This window comes from Apaloderma vittatum, unplaced genomic scaffold (assembly GCF_000703405.1).
Source record: "Apaloderma vittatum isolate BGI_N311 unplaced genomic scaffold, ASM70340v1 scaffold8791, whole genome shotgun sequence".
In the NCBI taxonomy this organism is placed as follows: domain Eukaryota; kingdom Metazoa; phylum Chordata; class Aves; order Trogoniformes; family Trogonidae; genus Apaloderma; species Apaloderma vittatum.
Genome location: NW_009698458.1, coordinates 1 through 14,611, shown reverse-complemented (window position 1 = coordinate 14,611; position 14,611 = coordinate 1). Strand labels below are relative to the sequence as shown.

The 14,611-nt window shown below is 45.7% G+C and overlaps 1 protein-coding gene across 1 annotated transcript in view; it reads right to left on the bottom strand.

The window, feature by feature from the left end:
- TGFBI (transforming growth factor, beta-induced, 68kDa) overlaps window positions 1-10,481 on the bottom strand; it is a gene marked incomplete at its 5' end in the record, with an annotated part of 16,310 nt that extends 5,829 nt beyond the window's left edge. The window contains 6 exons of the mRNA XM_009878017.1: window positions 577-739; window positions 1,427-1,573; window positions 2,074-2,238; window positions 3,316-3,473; window positions 4,354-4,418; window positions 10,383-10,481. Of these exons, the coding sequence (XP_009876319.1) occupies window positions 577-739; window positions 1,427-1,573; window positions 2,074-2,238; window positions 3,316-3,473; window positions 4,354-4,418; window positions 10,383-10,481 (797 nt within the window). The remainder of the gene's footprint in view (window positions 1-576; window positions 740-1,426; window positions 1,574-2,073; window positions 2,239-3,315; window positions 3,474-4,353; window positions 4,419-10,382) is intronic.
- Between the last annotated feature and the right edge of the window lie 4,130 nt (window positions 10,482-14,611).

The window sequence follows — 14,611 nt, the reverse complement described above, 5'->3', positions numbered from 1 at the left end:
GCAGGTCTGCAAAAGAGGCAAGTGTCTTAGTGAGCTGCAAAAATCAGCTCTGAAATTATGGCAGCTTTTTAGGGTTCCTGTTCAATGGCAAGAGCCCCCTGTACTGTATTGTATGGGGCTCTGCTCCAAAAGATGCGCAGCCACTTTGAATTGTGTTTATTTTAATTCAGTAGCCTGTGAAATGAAGTGCCTAAAAAGAGTAATTTTCATACACCTTTGTCAACTTCAAAAGGTTTCATGTGGTTATTTGATTTGTTTGTCGAGGGAAGGTACATTGACTAGACACTAGTTTTCTTGCATCTTGCTAGACCGATAAAAATCACCATCACATACAAAAGTGCTAAAAGAAAACTCAGGAAAGGGACTGCTTCAGCTCCCTCCTCCACATCTGGATACCACTCTCTCTTCCATGTCTCCACATTGCCCGTATCTACATCCGAAGAAGTCTGGGCTGTCTAGTTAAAAAAGCTAGAGTCTGTCACATCTGTTTACTGCAGCTGTGTATCAAGGACTTGTTCAGATGTCCTTGAGAAGGAATTTAGAAGAACTGAAAAATACTCTTCCATCTCTTAATGGGCTCAGTAAACAAGCCCTTACCCCTCAGGGCTTCTGGGTCCCCTAGGATCCTGTTCAATGTTTCTCGTGGGATCTTCTCAAAGGCTTCGTTGGTTGGAGCCAAGAGCGTGTACTGGCCTTCACTTTCAAGCAAGCTGTTGAGGTCAGAAGCAGCCACAGCAGCCTTCAGAGAAATGAGGAGAGAGGGCAAAATACGCTCAGTCATTTATCAGTTAGCAACTTTATCCAGGGGCATACTAAGGGCCAGATTTATTGAGGTTTTTATAATTTCGGAGGACTTACAAGAAGTCCTGAATGGCTTCTTTCAGCACTTTGGTCCCTTCATAAATTTGACCCGGCCCCATGGTTCTCTTGTGTTCCAGAAATTTGAGTACAAGAGCCCTTTTTTTTTTTTGCAAGACTGAGAGCTAGTTCAAACATCCTGATATGCCTAGAAAGGGCCACAGTATTTCCAGGGAATAATTCAGATCAGAACCCATAGCTGGCTAAATGCAAGACCCCTGAGATTTTTAAGTTATTCCTTAACTTGGCAAATACCAAGGCAAATAAATTGGCACTCATCAAATCTGAACAGTTTGTATCTCCTAAGGCTAGGACTCCCATAGAAGAGTGAGGAGACACACTCATGCTACAGCTCTTTACTGACAGCAATGGCAGGGGGACAATTATTCTCACGAAACACTACTTGTGCTAACACCACATGAAATAAGCTATCTTGGTACAAGGACTTCATCCACAGCTTTAGAGTCACAAGGACCACGACACTGGCAAGCTCTTCGTGACAAATCACTGCGAGTGTGATGATGGCACATTTTTAAGGAGCCCCAGAGCTCACATGGGGTGGACTCACCCGAAGGGTTTCCAGGCTGTCCTCTGTCTCTATGATTTGCTGAATGCTGTTGGTGGTGGTGGCAATGACTTTGTCGATGACGTGAACGACGCCGTTGGTGGCGTGGTGGTCTGCTTTCAACAGCCTGGCACAGTTCACTGTCACAATCTGCAGAGGTAAAGAGCCACGGTGTGTTATGTTCACTAAAACAAGAATGTGAAGCGGCTTCTGCTGGTTTTCTATTTCAAAAACAGCAAGCGCTACAGTATTGAATCTGCAGGAGCAGAAATGTGATTTCCTAAAAAAAAAAAACTGTGCCAAGAATGAGAATGCTCTATCAAGACTCTTTAAAACATTTCATGTTTAAAGAGATTTGAAAAAAAATCAGTGTTTTTGTCTAGCCTGAATCACCAAGACTAAGAAAATATGCAAAAACCATTACTTAACGCAAACATAATGTTATACAGCAATGTGGACAGCCTCCGTGCAACAGCATTGATGAAACTATCTGCTTCTACATACTCTTTTCAAGCTCCTGAATATCTATACTAAATCAATAGTTGTCAGCCTAAGCATTACAGAGTCCTGGACGTCCGAGGACAGTGTAGAAGGAGCAAGGCAGCAGAAAAGCAAGCCTGGCGTGGGTAGGTTTAATACAGATGTCTTACCCCATTGGGATAGTGGTGAATCTGGATAGGCAGGTCCTGGTACATTGAGTTAAGCGTTGTCCCATGTTTGAGATCATCTGTGAGGACCCGTTTGTTCACCATGTGGTAGCGAAGGGCATTGAGCAGCTCAATGTTAACGTTACTCACTAAGGAATCCAGAGTTTCCTGAAAAATCAGAAAAATTCATTTCTTAGTGCTGAGTGAAATTAAACGAGTTGTCAGAGAGAGCCAGGAGGTCTGGCTGCATCCAGGCTGCTTCCAAGGGGTGTGTGTGAGAATGTGTATTAAGTGATGAATTCAGCCTTAAGCCATCTGTGCAAATTTAGAGTTCTAACTTTTGTAAATCCGTATCTTTCACCCCACAACAGCAGCCAGCAGGTCTGGCAACCCTGTCCTTGGCAGATGAAGGGATGCTGCCAGCAAACATGGGATCAGTGCATCAAAACAAGCAGTAAGGCAACAAAAAGGCACCACTCGGGGCCAAGGACAAATACACTAGGAGGCAATCCCCCAGAGCATCATCCCGGCAAGGGACTCTGCTGGTGCAGTTTTGGGGTAAAGGCTTGGTAGGAGGGTTAGCCAAAAAGATGTCCCCTCCCTGCCCCAGTCGTTCTTCTTACATATTCACGGACAGGTGACTTAAATGTGGGGTGTAACTGGCTGTGGGTTGTACAATCAGGACTCTCCCCTGTTCACAGAGATGCTGCACCAGGATGCACCAGCAGGAGACAGCAGTGACAATTTCAGGAGTGGAAATTTCACAAGGCACAGGGTGAGAAAAATCAAAACCAATAAAGGAAACGTGTATGTAATCGAGCACAGGAACACACTGATGCAGAAAGGCTGCAGGTTTACAGAGGCTCCACTTGGGACTGGCCTTGTGCAAATTATTAAAACAATCAGACTGGTAAAGTAAGGGTCAACAAGAAAAAACAAGATGGGTGGGAAGTCTCTTGATGCAGGTCTTATTTTAATCTCTAACAGCAAGACCCCCGAATCAGGTGGTTTTTAACATCTCCTGCTGGAGAGCATCCACATCTCTCTAGTGCTGGGTCCCTCAGAAACAAAGCTCTGGAGCTGAGGGACCAGTACACTGATTCCCATTTTAGACATTCAAAGTCCTTCCCACATCAGGACTGTGTCTGTTCTGCTAGATAGGGCTGGACTCAGACCCCTGTGGAGCTGGATCTCCACTAGAGGAAAGCCAGAGGACAAGGAGAAAGAAGAGGAATTATATCTTACAGCAGACAAGGATGCCCAGGCCTCATTACTCGGGGCAAAAATTGTAAAACTTCCAGGTCCTTCGATTTCTGGCCTTAGGTTAGACCGGTCGGAGTAGAGCTGCGTGGTGGCAGACCCAACAACTCCCAGGGTTTCGTAGATATTTGAAAGCGGCAGCGCTGAAAGAAGAGAAGGTTATGTTCCTGACACATCATTCATCCTTCCTGTACAGTGCTGAATTAAAGGAGAGCTGCTGGGGAGAACGTTTAGGGAAACGAAGCACATCGGGGAACTCGTATCTGTTCATTAATTAGATAATAAATAACCTTACTCTGACAGCTCAGCCTCAGTTAGAGCAACGTAATGCAGGACCTACTGCTTCTCTGCAGGTTTAAATGGAGTTGCTCTGGATTTTTATGGATGTGAACTGAGGCAAGCAAAGATACTCATTGCTTTCACCCACTCCTTGTTTGTACTCGGGCTTTTGGTGTTGGGAGCTGGTGGCTCACCGCTGGTCTCGGTCTCCACTGATCCATCCACACCAGCCCATGTAGTTAATTGGGTGGCATCAAACTTTTGTGGAAGGAAGCATTCAGAAAGCAGAAGCAGAACATGTCTTTCTTCAACAAATCCACTTAATGCCCTCCCAACCCCACCAGTGGCTGGACTGCATTTCCTCCTAAAGGCAATTTTGCTAACCTCATGCTTGCCAAAATAAGACTGAGACTGGCAGAGCTGCCTGCTACTCTATCATTCCTTTATATTGCATTTCCAATAAAACTATATTACTTGTTGGAATAAGTAGTTCCCTATGGCCCTCCCATGCTTGATTAAGTTTAATTATATCCAAGGTTTTAAGCTGTCTGGAAGATTTTGCATGCTTTGGAGCTGATCTAGCACTCCGTTGGTGCTCTGCTGAGTCCATTTTCAACTTGCTCATGGCAATATTGTGCAGAAACTGCAAAAATCAAATCCACTTTGAGTAATTTTCTAACATTTCCCTTTACTAGGCGGCTGTATAATTTTAAGAAGTCTAAAAAATGTCAAATATATTTTTACCAGCTGGGCAGCCTTTTTCTCCAGGAACTTTTTCATATCCAGGACAGCACTCATAGCTGATTACCCTGAAATAAGAGATGGATACGGCAGATTAACTGTTGGCATCTCACTGCTTTTTCTCTATTCGCTCTAGTTCTGTGTCCATCCATATTTGGTGATGTTTCTAAGCAGAGTCTTCAGCAGAAATATAGACTTGAACAAAAGACAAACTACATTTTTATCTCCTTCAGGGAAATAAGACATTTGATTCTCAAAGCTGGCCATTGGAGGGAACACATTTTGATATTAACAGGAGAGAGGGAAAGAAGAGAAAGGGGAACAAAAAAAAAAAAAAATCAATCCTGAATTTTCCTATTTATTTTTCACAGCGGGTTCTTTCACCTATTGCTCCTAGGCTTAGTGTGAAAGAAGCACAGATATCTGATGGATGGGCTAAGGCAGAGAGAGGATACGTGTTCCTCCTAAGGACAAGCATTTCCTCTGTGCTCCCAGCTGGAACCGAGACAAGTAGGATGCTGAATCGCTGGGCCTCAGCACACCCACTCAAAGAGAGAGGAAAATCCTCAAGCTTAGGATGTTTGTCATCATTTTAACACTGTTAACAAACAGTGGAAATGCCTGAGGTTTAAGAGGGAATTCTTCAGGGTAATTAAGAGCCAGTAAGTGAAACAAATACCTGCCTTTCTGTGACAGAAGCAAATAAATTCTGTGTCACGGTTTCCTAAGAGAATTACAAAGCAAACCCAGACTGATTGTCTAGACGTTATATATTCCACGTGGGAAAGAGCTTGCCTAAAGCAATCTCTTCCTTTGGCTACCGGAGATCTTAACACCCCACTGCTCCGCTTTCCCCAGGCCCCCTGTCTCATGTTCATTAGAAACACACACTTTCTCCCCTCACCACTTCCCTCCCCTACCTCCAATTTTTCTTTTTTTCACCCTAGAAATTAAATCCAGTCTAGACAGTTCCCTTGGTTCAGACCTGTAATCAAAGACGAAGAGCTGATTAAAGAGAAATCATTCCAAAGTTCAGCCTAAATAATTCCTGAGTGCTGACGTAGGCTTTAAAAGGCTTATTTATAGATCGATCAGAGATTAACGAGCTGTGACGAAGGGGCAGGACACTGATGCACACAGTCGGCAGTGCAGGGCCAGCAGCTGGGTGCCGGGAAGTGATGGAAGGACCTTGCTGTCTGCTCTTCATCAGGTTCCTGGGCATCTCCAGGACCACCTCATGAGAGAAGCTAAGGGCAAGAAGTGCTGAGGCTGATAATTGGGCCAGCTACACCCTTGCAGGGTCTCCTTCAAGGCTCCAGTCTCACTCACCCGCTGAAGGTGACCTAGCAGCATCATCTGGTATGCATTTTGCATGCCAGTATTTTGGGTGGAGCACCAAAAAAACTTCTGAAGAGGGCCAGGTGAACACAGAGCCAAGTGTTTGCACGCGGAGACGAGGACTGTAAAAAAACAGCTTCAGCCATTTGCCCTCCCAGGGCTGGTAGAGTTGGTGGAAGCACCAGCCCACCCAAAGAAACGTGGGCACTGTTGTAGGGGTTGCTTGGGGCTGGTCCTGCGGCCACCTCCAGCCCTTGGGAAGAAGCAGCACAGCCATGGCTGAGGGCTGCAGGACTTTGCATCTCAATGCTACGGGACCCTACACACCCACATGGGAGGAAGGCTGCTGTTTGACATCTCCTCCTCCAGCTGGAGCGACAGTCTTCTGCCCAGAGGGGTATTTCTCTTACATAGCCAGGGGCAAAACGGCGCATGGGAGAAAACACTGAACACCTCCGGGCCACAGCACAATGTGGTGGGTCCTGCAAAAAATCCTCTGGAGTTGCCAAGTCCATCCGTAGTTCTGGTGCCTGCTCAGAGGCTACAGATCACTCACTGCCCCGGGACACGGCAGGGGCCAGCGGTGTGAGTTAAATAAGTAATGCCCTCCTACAAAGAGCATTTGTCATCTGAACACCTCTGAACGCAATTTCCTGACCTCCTCATTGAGTAATTTTGAGCCCAGTCTGTAGTTTTTCACCCTCTGGTTTTGAAACACAGTATTTTCTAAACACCTATCCGTGCCTGACTGCAGAAGCAAGCTCCCTGGCTTTTAGTAGTGATTGTTTCACTGCTGTTGCATTCTTAGGATCTGAAATTAAATTTTAAGTGCATTTTTCAAGGTAATAAAAATAAGCTTAGGCATATATGAGTGAATAAAGATCTATTTGTAATAATTTCCTGTAATAAAAGCCATATGTTTTGTTGTTGTAAAATAAGTGCCAGAGAGCCACTTTTTTCTTGAACTGAGGAAAGTACATCAGACAAGAAAAGGAAAGTTAATTTAAAAGGAAAAATAAGGAACATATTAAGGGGTAACTTACTGCCACTAGTTATTTCTCAAAATATACTCAATCCCCAGATTTATGTAAGTGTCTTTTCAATCTCAAGACAAAAAAGTGTGTGGGGACATGTTCAATTGCAACTCCAATTCTGGAAGAAGGAGTCCCGTGCATAAGGGTGCTAGAAAAATATAAAAAATACAGGCACAATGATGGGAATATACTCTAAATAAACTATTTCTTTGGCTTTGGAATAACCAACAGTGGAAAATTACCTAATTACCAAAACAATCTTGTTTCAGTGTTCATTAAAATCAAAGCCGTGTCAGACTTCTTGCCAGCTGTCTTATCTCACTTCATCAGTGATGATAAAAAAATGTCCATAAATCTTCTATCTAATTTCTCTCTAGCTATGTGAGCCAATACTTCAGCAAAGGGAAGAAAAACAAAGAAAAAAAAAAAGAGGTAAGAGCCCTCTTCTGATGCATGAGTTGAAATTTCCATCGTGCACATCCAGCCCCGGTAAAACACTCCACTCCCACGGACCAGAAGATGCTGCTCGAGAAGCAAACCAGCAGAGCCTCAGCATCCAGCCTCTGCCTTACAGCCGGGACCTTCTCAGTTCTGGTAAGAGCTATGGAGCAACTCAGGATGGGTCCTGCTGCAACCCAGGACAACAGTGGGCCTGGACCTGGTGATGCACCTGGAGATAAGACTGAAGACCAGGCACATGCGCAGCTTTTGAGCTGGCTTTCCTCGCTGCTCCAGGAGCTCTGCGTGTCCCAGTGCAGGATGTGATCATCCAAGAAGAAGTAAGATCATCCAGTAAGTTATGACTTACTGCTACAGGCTTCCAGCAGCTTTTCTGCCTTCTTCACTCAGGTTTGAACTTCTGTGCTGTGAGCCAGCTCTGCAGGAGCTCAGCTTTACTTCTCTGCAGTACCTGGTCTCTCACTGACCTCACTCCCTACTACCTGTTCGAAACAGTGCTCAGCACAGGGAAAGAAAAGAAATCAAAGCAGTCAAAACTATCTGCCTAAAGCCAGGTATTTTCACCTGCAAGACACATCTAACTTGTGGCACCAGTGAGCCTTTAAGCAAATAAGGAGGATAACAGCCAGGTCAGATGTGAAGCAGGTGAGATGGGTCAAGTATCTCCTATGACCGTACTGCTCTTCTCACAGGTGGATAAAACCTTTCAGGAGGAACAGAGGAATGACCATGCCTATCCAGTTTCACCATTGCCCCTGGGCTGAAGGAGTGGGTCACCCTGCCAATGGGAAGACCAAGCAAACAGCTTCAGGAGGGGGCTCCTGACTACAGATCCTGAACAAAGGCTGGATCCACTCAGTTACACTGACAAACATACCAACTCATGACTCGTTCTGGGATTTAAAGGCATCTGGTATTCTCAAAATCTGTCATGGACCAGCTCAGTCCCATGCAGTGGGCCAGTTTCAAGGGCTGATGCTGAGCACCACTAACTGTGCCCACCTACTTTTGGGTGTTGATGCTCTGAGCACTCAGCCCCTGACAGTGGTTTAAGAATCTGACTGCCACAGCACAATACATCTAGTCCTTTATGGCCCGAATGACTCCTGATTGCTTCCATACGCCAGGAACACCGCATCCAGTGGGAGCCATCACCAGCAAATTTTTGTAATCAGAGCCGTCTCAGGGTCCTCTGGAAAATCTGAGTCAAGGCACGTGTCTGTTGTTCTGCACAAGCATTGCTAAAAGGCAAAGTAGGGCCCAGGCTCAAAAAATTACTAGGAAGAGAGAAGACAATAATACCCATTGTGGAGATGATGCAAAGTGAAGAATAGTGAGCAAATTCCATGTACAACGGGAACATTATCTCATAGGTTAACACGCAGGTTAATGCTTTGTGTGCTTTTCTCTCAGCGATGCATCATTGGCCTATGACACTCGGGTAAGAGCAGGGAAAACATGGTGAGAAGCAATCACTCCATCTCCTCAAATGAAATCAGAAAATACTGCCAGACGCCAGGTGTTCCATCTCTTTCTGGAGATAAGTGGGTGAGTTTGTCTCTGCCAGATACAGCTGCACGCTTGGGTTACGTGAGGTTAGTTTCTCATATGCTTTAGAGCTGAAGAAATCCATGGCTGGATCGCTGTGCCTTTCAGTGGCTAAAATGGCAAAGCTATCCCACATCCACAGCTGAGTCATGTTTTCTTTGGAGACCTACTAAGCTACTCTGTTATCAGAAGAAGCAATGATGATACCATATTTCCATGCCATAATCTTGTCCACTTTACATCATAAAAGCCACTACTGGGCCAAGATGAGAGCCTGACCTCTAATCCTGCAAAATAGGACTTCCCAGATTTGGTGGTTTTCTAGAATTAAGGGGTCGGGGGCCATTGTTTGTTTTTACAATATTGCCTATCCTTTTTTTTTATTCTGCAGAAAAAAAAAAAAAAGGGAAACATAAGGAAAACCACTGTACATGCTCACTATATGGTACATCTTGCAAAATAATCCTCCCAAACTATAGAATTTTCCTCTTTTGGATAAATTCAGGGGTAGCGTGATGAAAGGCCAAAATCCATATCCAGGGATCACTTCTGCTTTGTCTCCCCCGTCACCATCCCAACCCCAGACACATGAAATGATTCTTGATGGCCAGTCCTCACAGCCAAACCAATGAAGGCAACCAAAATAAAAGCAACACAGCTTACCTCAAAGCCTGCTGTTGACTATAGAAGCAGAAATTTATTCTGCAGTAAAGAACAGGCCATTCCTACAGGTCTAATCACAATCTGTGTTGGACTGTATCAGAAACACGAGAGGATTTTTCTGCCGTTTGTTCTTCTCAACGTTGCAGATCCAGGGCCGGACCAAGCCCATAGCGCTGCTCCCCACAGCCTTTGCACTGGTACTGGGTAACGTGGTGGCGTGTGCTAACGTGGGGACCAGCAAATACTTCTGCAAGCCCAGCTGGGCCTACACCAAAGAGAAAGGTTCCCTGCTCCCAATCTACAGCCTGACAGATAGTCAAGCATGCATATCCTTAATTATCTGCTGACTACATCTTCCAAAGGAATGTCCCGAGGCTGCTTACACAGATACTTTATGCAACAGCTACTTGAATATTATTGTTTGCAATTTTAAATGTGGAATTGGCCTGCAAGTCTAATGAACTTTCCTGGTGGAGTCATCCGAGACTGTTGGCTAAAATTGATACCTCTTTCCCCTTATTTCTGTTTTCCCTTCCAAAGAAAACATGTGTAGATGAATTTTACATTCTCTCCAATATCCATCACCTCTGGATTGCCTTTTATTTCTCTTAGTTCTCTTTTTTTTTTTTTAGCTAGGCAGCACTGAACCTCACAGCTAAGTGCTAGAAAACATCTGGTACACACTTCATTACACTACCGAGAGCTCTGTAAGTATATATAGAACTGCTATTAGAATAAACCATCAGGGTTTGTATTTACATGGTACTTTCTTAACATCTAAGTGTTTTAGGATCATGTTTGCCATTTGAGAAAAACACAAGTTTTTCTTAGGGAGTAAAAAGCTAAAACAGTTTTTAACACGTGTGTGTGTTAAGCTCACGCCATGGGCTTTGACATCCCATGTCCTTCTCATCGTCTGCTTCTCCCACCCAGCACCCACCTTCACAACAGGGTCTTTGGGGGGGCCCTGGCCAGTACTCAGGTACTTACGTTGATTTCCCACAGATCTTCCTCTGGTACCATTGCTTGCAGTTGGTGAAGTATTTTCTGTTTGTGCCGATCAGCTTCTGCACCGCGCACACGTTGGGGCTACAGGTAATGACAAAGAAGAGGGTCTGATAAACCTCCCTCTTTTTGGTGCTGATCCCCAACACTGAGCCAGAGCTCAGCTGACAGCACCCGAAAAGCCCCCTGGGATCACAAGGGAGGAGATTTCAAGAGCTGCAAGTCAACTTGCTCAATCTGAGCGTATGACAACTAGCATGAGGTGGAGGATGCTGTGAAAGAGAGGGAGACAACTCTGCCAGGGTATCGTTTTCTTCACTGAGGGTAAAATTTTGACTTTTTTCCATGTTCCACCTCTTACCACAATATAAAGAGATTAAGTTAAAAACAATACTTTTGTCAGTATTTCCACAGTGAACACTACTTGCAATTTGGGATCCCAGCTAAAACCTGATAAAGTTATGCAATAATTCAAACCCCTCCAAAAACCCCACATTATTTTATTGTTTAGGACATCAGGAAGGACAGAACTTTATCAGTCTATGGAGGACTGACTTGCACCAAAACCAGAACAAGTACTTTTGCTGTATGACAGATTCAACCTGTTCTGGACATGTGCGCTGAGCTGCTGATGGGGAAGATGAGCAGTGGCACTGCCTGCTCCAGTTTGAACACACCACCTATGCCAGCACAGACCAACTCTATGGGCTCTGTCAGCCCGTAAGAGCCCCTTCTCAATCAGAAAAGCAGATGGTTGTTGTTACATGTGTGACTAACTACCGTGAGATGACTGCAGCCTTTCAGCTTTCTAAGAAATGGTGTCACTGCAAGTGAAGATGTGGCCAAACAGGAGTTGGGCGTTTACTTGCTGCTGGTTTGGCCAGAGCAGCTTTTCCTCGCTCAGCTTGGCTCACCATCTCTTGGGTTTGTGGCCAGCAGCCCTGGCCACAGATGTGGGCAATGCATGGTTGGTGCATGAGATACGATTTATGGATCTGGGTTGCGAGACTGACTGCCCCTGGGCTTGAGTCAGAGATGTAGCAAATGCTCAACCAAGCTGAGGATGCTCAGCCCAACTGAGACTGGATTCCCAACACCATGCCCCAACTGGGGCAACAGCACCAAAAGTACGTGCAGTGTTGGCTGCCAGGCAGATGGAGGGAAAACAAATAATTAAGCAAAATACATAGATCATAGCTTCAGCCCATCCTGTGCCGTCCAAGGCAGAATCTTCATTTGCACAAATGAAACTCCATATGGGGCCTGGAGATGCTGTTGTAAAGGTCTTGTTGATCTGTTTAGGAAAACAGACAGCAGCCTGCTTCACGCTGGGTTTGACCGAGACACTGCCCGCTTGCCTACCAAAACTAACAAAAGCAGAGGTTGCAGCCCAACCACCACATCTTCCTGCAGCCGTGCTTGCCTTTCACTGGTGTCCCAAATTCGTCTCTCTCTCCAAAATGGGCCAGCCTGCCCATCATTAACATGAATTAACGTGAGGGTCTCCCATATGTTGGCTAACTCCAGCGCCAGTCTCCGCGGGAGCCTGGATTGCCCTCAATGAGCCTTTGTTGATGCGGCTGCTTCAGGGCCCTGTGGAGGCAGGACCCAACCCTGCATGGCCCTGGCACCTTCGTCCTGCCCCAAGGGGCAAGTGAGGGCCAGTGGGACCTGGGGAAATTGGGATCACCCTTTCCCTCCTTACTGCTGTATCCAGTAATGGTAGTTTGTTTCTGCATAAAAACATTTTATTTCTACATATAAAGTGAGGGATACGGAGAAAGAATCTACTCAAAAAAAAAAAAAAGTTAGAAATCCAAAAGCCAAACTTTCAGCTGGTGCAAACTGGCCCAGGCTCAGTAATTTCCACGCCAAATCGTCGCTTAGAGAGATGTCTGTGCTCTCTGACTCAGCCCACCTCGGCATCCCCAGCCCCGACGAAATATGGTTCCAATTACATCGAAATTCCAAACCTTGCCTCAATTTCAGCGTCTGGCTGACGGCAGTGGACAATCCCTCTAATATTCGTCTTGACAAGCCTGGCTACTGAAGGACTTGTTTGATCATTTCCCCCCATCCCTGGGAGCAGCCTGCCAAGAAAACCCTGGTGCCTTCAGGACAGCATCAGACCCAACGCTGCCTTACTCCCTCCTCCCTGCCCAGGGCTGCAGCTCCTGACTTATGAGGGAAAACTTCACGCCAGTTTTTCCTCAGTGTGGAAAAATGCTCCCCCCTCCAGGGCCGTGTTATCAGTGATTCCCACAGGCAGGCTGTAGTAGCAGCTCCCCGCGGTGCGTGTTCTGGTCCTCTGCCCAGTCTGGCTTAAAATGAATTTGTCAACACTCTCCCCTCTCCTCGTTGGAGTTCATCACCTCTGCCATGCCGTTCCCAGCCAGTCGCGCTGACTCGAGGATAAAACTGCCTATTGTTTCCCTTCAGCTGAATCCTTCCACTTGGCAGGCAGCAGCTGGGAGCTGCTGGGGCAGGGGCTGCCCTTTGGGAAGGGGCAGAGAAGGGCAGGACCTACCACACGGTCCCAGCGACCTGCTGTGACTGCACCGACGAAGCTTCATGTAGTATCCACAAAGCCTGTAGGTTTGGGGAAAGAGCTCCTAGATTTTCATCTTCAAATGCTCCCCATATGCTTCTCAGCTGCTCTCCCAGACTTGAGCTAATTCACTTTAAAGAAAAAGTTAATTAAGATGTACAAGTTTTGCTGCAGAGCCAAGCTCTGCCACCCAACTCACTCTCAGCTCAATGGGAGCATTGATGGCGCGGGGGGATGCTCACAGCAGAAAGGGTGGCAGCCCTGGTTGCACATCCCTCCCGAGCTCCCTCCTGCAGGCAAAACAACACGCCTCACATCCAGGAGCTTTTTGGCTGGTTTTGTGTGGCCGTATCTCTTTGGCACGTCATTAATCAATGTTCAGAATTCAGTTGGTGTTTAAAAAGTAGCTCATTATAAATTGCTCTCTCCATCAGAAAGGGACCAGTGAGCCGTTGCGCTGCGGTTGGCTACACTGGGTTTATCTCAGCGTAACTTTTCATCTGGAAACCCTGGCATACTAATTCCTTGCATCTCCCAAAGATGCAATCGCATCTTACCAGGAGTAACAGGCTTCTCTCTGAAGAGTTGAGTGCACTGATTTACACCAGGACTGTATTAACTTACTGAGTCTGAACAAACTCCTGCCTTGGGGCTACCAGCAGGACTGGATATTCCTTTCAGATCCTGCACAGATGAAGAACAAGGCTCAGTGTATTTGTATGTAAATCACTGGCATTCTTTCATTATCGAGACTTTACAATTAAACGTCAGCACAGAATTTGTCTTGTTTGATATAGGCATATAAATATATGTCCATAAAGGGGTAAAGCATACCTCTTCTCATAAATACTGACCTGGCTCTCTGCCAGATAATGTATCAAATTGCAGTATTTAAGTCTTGGGGTTTTTTAAAGAGCATTTCATGACCCTGCCTTCAGCAATCCATTTAAATGGAAGCTACAGTTCAATCAATGTCACCATCCTGACAGATGGAAGCCAGCTGAAAGCTCTGTCATCCTTTCACCCTTCCTAATTCCCAATAAATTTTAAAAACAGTGGGAATAGCTATTAGCACTGGGTTCGTTTTCTGCCTATCAATGAAGACTCAACTCTGCCTATAACATATTTTCCCTCTAGGAACCAAGATCTACGTGCACTTTTTGGATATCCCTTATCATGGAAGGTTTACGAGTAAATAAGCGATTACTTTTGTCAAGAAAACTTTGAAGACTTGCTGGGTGTTCCAATCAAGAGTGAGCTGGTGCCCTCTCCACAGAGACACTCCTCTATCACTGAACCAATTTTCTTTCTTTTTCTATAAACTCATAAAAGTAAGAATTCCTTCCACAAAAAATCTAACTGAAAAAAAATGGGGAATCCCCCCCACCTCGTTTTCCTTAACGGGGATAGACCAATACAGAATCACTGAGGGGATCTAACCTGACATCTGCAACATTAAGCATCCTGAAGGATGGGAGGAAAGTGATCCGAAGAGGGGAGGAAAAAAAAGTTATCCGAGGAAGAAAGAAAAAACTCCTCCTTCCAGAGAGAAAGGAAAACTCATTATCCCAGGAAGAAAGAAGAACTCGTTATCCCGGGAAGCAAGCGCCAGCCAGAGCCCCCCCGAGGGCAGGGCCGAGCTTGCCCCGCACCGACCCTGGGCTCG